This window comes from Solanum stenotomum, unplaced genomic scaffold (assembly GCF_019186545.1).
Source record: "Solanum stenotomum isolate F172 unplaced genomic scaffold, ASM1918654v1 scaffold7252, whole genome shotgun sequence".
NCBI lineage: Eukaryota > Viridiplantae > Streptophyta > Magnoliopsida > Solanales > Solanaceae > Solanum > Solanum stenotomum.
The window spans coordinates 64,580-69,127 of NW_026036604.1; the positions used below are offsets into that span (position 1 = coordinate 64,580).

Here is a 4,548-nt window from a genome sequence, read left to right on the forward strand (position 1 = left end):
TTGATACATCCGGGAGTTCCAGTTAGCTATGACAAGCCTCTTTGCTTCCGGAGGATTTCATTTACCTTTCAGTTGTATCAGTTGTTAGGAGGTCGTGGGTCTTGTCCCGACTTCCATCTTTATCAGTTAGAGGCTTCATAGATAGACAATAGAGTTTCAGAAGTGTCTTCATTTATTTTGTTAAATGTTTTGAAGACTAAAGTTGCCTTTTATGGCGAGTTGTATATATATTCTATTATACAGAGTTTTCTTTTGAGTTAAAGATTTGTAAAGTTGAGTTTATAAACTCTTATTCAGTTTTAAGCTCTTGTATGCTTAAGTTAGTATTTCGCTTGGAGTCAGCCAGGATGAGGGTTCGCTTGGGGACCAGCAATGGTCTTCGAGTGCCGGCCACGTCCAGGGTGTAGGCTTGGGGTGTGACAAACTTGAATATGCATTAAGCATAAACAATTCTAAACCATATGATAAAAATTGAAAAATCGAGACTGGAGTGATTCAGGAGTCTTGTGTGGAAGGGCTCTATCGCACAAAGGACCAAAGGTACACAGGGGATAGCAATAAATTTTCATCACAAATACAAGTAAAACTTGGATATAAAGGTATGCACTAGCGAAAGAACTTCAGACTACTAGCAAACTACATTGTGTGCACACTGTGATTATACATTTGTCCAGAACATTGTAGATTTGTAAATCCTAGTCTCTATTTAACCTGCTAGAAAGTAATGCTGAACTGCCATTAGCCCGGGTTCAGCCTTTACTTCGAATTAGACTTGGGCTTTAACGGGGATTCTTCCAAAGCAAGACGAGAAAGTATCCATTATTCATCTATCCAGGAGGACAATGGTGGAGTCTCCGAATTTATCCAAGTTGCCCACATGAATGCGTGCCTTTCACCTTTAACCATATCTTCAGCAGCACAGGACTCTAACTGCTTCATTTCATCAGTTGTCAGGTTTACAGATATGGCTTCGATATTTTCGTTGAGGTTGTCAATCTTGGTGGTACCGGGTATGGGGCATATGTCATCTCCTTTGTGAAGAATCCAAGACAATGCAAGTTGTGATGTGGTGCATCCCTTTCTTGATGCTGTTTCCTTGACTTGCTCGTATATTTGCTTGTTCTGCTCAAAATTTTCAGGCTTGAACCTTGGTATATTCTGGAAAAAAACAAATGATAAAAGAAACATACATCAGCCATACCGATCATATGTATTGTTTTATACGTTAATCATAACATGCTGTATCAGAAGAGATTTCGAGCGACAAGGATGAGTTGGCAAACTGGATTGAGAACCGTGAGGTTCAAGTTCAAATAAAAAACACTAGGTGATTTCTTTCTATCTGTCTATGCCTTGATGGATAGAGTTACCCAGTACCAATGAGTCAAAACAGTTTTTTCTTTGATGACAACTTCATTTAAACAACTCTACTTTTGTATCGTTCTAGTTATAAATATTGTGATTTCTAGTAAAATTTCTATAATTCAGATATACCAAAAATTTGGATGCATTGACCATGACACTGTGATCCGCCATTCGTTGTGGGATAGGAGTACCTTTTTTGTACTCTCTAAGCATTTTAACTTATAAAGAGTGTTCTTTTTTGATGTCCGAATTTGCACTAGAAGTTAAGACTCGTTGATCTTGTATTCAGATCGCCTTATTCAAAAGGGAGCATGTGTTTCGTAACCTTAATTCATCAATACTGACGAAATCTCATCAAGATCAATACCGGTAGATTGGTCGAGCTCAGTTAATCAGCAAGCCATTGGTTCAGAGTAGGAAAGTCACAACATTGATGCTAACATTGAACTCTCCCAAGGAGAGGCTTGGAGGGTTTCACAAAAAGCCAATGACACATGTTACAGAATTTTGGTTTAAAAGGAAAATGATGCCTATGATATGCAGCTAATTCAGGTAAATGGCTACATGCAAATGAAAATCACGCAAGGTTGAAGACAGTGCAATTAACTAGACCAACCTTGCGGAAGTCACCCTCGGCCGAGCTCTCAATCAACTCTGGACCTGCTGAGAAGAATCCTCGTCCAAGAGGACTGTACGGAACAATTCCGATTCCTAATTCTCTGGAAAAGGCATTTACTCAGAAGAACCTTCATATTAACTGAAAGAGTGAACTCTAAGAGACACATTACCTGCAATTTGGAACTATTTCTTCCTCCAGATCTCTGGTCCACAAAGACCACTCCATCTGAACAGCTGTTATTGGATGCACCGCGTGTGCCCTTCTGATTGGTGCTGCACAAGCCTCGGATAAACCTATGTATTTGATTTCACCCTCTTCAACCAGTTTCTTCAGTTCTCCCATCTACACACTATGCCACACAATATCATAACAACAAAACAATAACAACAACAACAACATACCCAGTGAAATCCCACTAGGTGGGGTCTGGGGAGGGTAGAGTGTACGCAGACCTTGCTACTACCTCGTGGAGGTAGAGAGGCTGTTTCCGAAAGACCCTCAGCTCAAGTACATCAAATCCAAGTTAAAGGCGAGGAAAACAATAACAATAACCACAATAAACAAAATGCCCAATTATATTGTTACATTAAGCCTCAAAATGTTGATTTTCTATCTGACAGGAGTATCGTCTTTGTTGACATTCTTTCATCCACTGGACATTTTATCTCTTTTATACTACTTGTTTATAACAAAAGATGATTAATTTTGATTTGGTGATGCTTTCAAAAACGATAGTAGTAGCTAACAGTGATGCCGCTTCTTCTCCTTAAAATGTCAATTGTCAAGAAATCTCACACTGAATGCTACACAAAAAATTCAACCTTTTATAGAATCCTGATCTCCATGATTATTTCTGTACAGGTCTCAGCTGACCTTTGTTTGTGATTTCATCATAAAGCATTTTGTCAGTGACAGAGTGTAGAGTGTATAAATGTGACATAAAGAAAAATTATTTCATAGTTGGAGCAACTACGAAATTACAGTAAGCAAGATGAGTGTTTCTTTTACTAAGTAAACTTTATCAACACAAAAATTTCAAAGCATTGGCCTATCCTCTGAGAATTCGAGAGAAACACATAACATTTCTCACATAGCATAAGTTTCAATTCAACCTTTTTGTACACCCCTTTTTTCTCTACTGTCAGTAGAACATTATTCCGTCTCTGACTCTATCTTATGGATTGACAAACAACACATCATATATGTTGATCGGACTCTGCCAAAGTACTGCCTTTGAAGGATCCTACACGCACTCATCTCCATCAACACTTTTGAAGATTCCGAAAAATATAGTGCATCAGAAGATCTTCATGAATATGTCAGTTTGGCAATATAAAAGCGGATTCAAGTAAAATAGCTCGGGACCATTTCCCACACAGTTGATTCAATCAATTTCTTTTTTTAAAAGACTAGAAGATTTTTGCGGTTTCTAGCCGAGCTATATCCAGTGAAATCTGCTTTTATCCAAGTGATTAACTGGTTACTGTTACCTCTTTACACAAACCACACAATCCAACAATTCATTAGAAATCAACAACAACATACCTAGTGTCGTCCCACAAAGTGGAGTCTGAGTGAGGATAGTGTATACGCAAACCTTACCCCTACCTCGTAGAGATAGAAAGGTTGTTATCGATAGACTCTCAACTCAAGGAAAAATAGTTCATAGTAGTCTAGAAAAAGAAGTAACGGAAATACAAGAAACAACAGATACTAGTGTAAACAACAGATAGCAACAGAATAGTACTACAACAAATTTGCCAGAAATCCTCAAATATAATAAATGGAAAAAAAAAATAGGAGTAAGATGTCAAACCGTGATTTCAATAGGCACTCGGATATCAATCCGATGAACATAATAAAGATCAATGCAGTCGATATCTAGTCGCTTCAAGCTAGCTTCACAACAATCTCTTAAATACTCTGGATCACCACAAATGTCCATTTTCCCTTCTATCAAACTTACGCCAAACTTGGAAGCTATTTGTACTTTTTCTCTCATTCCTTTCATTGCCTAAATACATAAAATTTAGAATACACATATTTAACTACGTCAATTAGTGTATATGATATTGGAAACTTCATTTAAGTAATTTGATAAGATGCAACTAAAATTCTAGAAAATGTTGTTGTTGATATCTAGAACAAAAAAAAAAATCCGTTTGACTCCCTTTCTCAAATTTTGTTTAAATATCGAATCATTAGCAATATTGACTGATATAGTAGTTTGGCATAATACATAAATATGCCCTTTAACTTGGCTTCAAATCACATTTATACCCTTCAACTTTGAGTGTGCACAAGTAGACACTTAAACTTGTATAAAGTTGAACAAATAGACACACATGTCCTACATGGCATCCTACGTGTCATTTTTTGTCCTACGTGGTGTCCTACGTGTATTGTGCCATGTAGGACTTGTGCGTTTACTTGTTCTACTTTATACAAGTTAAAATGTCTATTTGTGCACTATGAAAGATGGAGGTCAAAGTTAAAATTTGAAGCCAAGTTTAGGGTCCAATATATGTATTAGGCCTAGTAGTTTTCATGTATGTAAATTTTCA

The 4,548-nt window shown here is 37.1% G+C and overlaps 1 protein-coding gene across 2 annotated transcripts in view; it reads right to left on the reverse strand.

Annotated features, from left to right (window-relative positions):
- The window catches only part of LOC125852981 (probable aldo-keto reductase 3), a 66,637-nt gene extending 62,642 nt beyond the window's left edge, over positions 1-3,995 (reverse strand). Inside the window, exons 1-4 of one of the 2 annotated variants that reach the window (XR_007445095.1) lie at positions 3,801-3,995; positions 2,154-2,326; positions 1,982-2,084; positions 588-1,158 (exon numbers count right to left, since the gene is read on the reverse strand). Coding sequence is in view for 1 of the 2 variants with exons in the window: in XM_049532673.1 (XP_049388630.1) it covers positions 820-1,158; positions 1,982-2,084; positions 2,154-2,326; positions 3,801-3,995 (810 nt within the window). In the remaining variant the exon portion in view is untranslated. Of the gene's footprint in view, positions 1-547; positions 1,159-1,981; positions 2,085-2,153; positions 2,327-3,800 lie in introns of those variants that run through there. The other variant, XM_049532673.1, reaches the window with a different exon arrangement.
- Between the last annotated feature and the right edge of the window lie 553 nt (positions 3,996-4,548).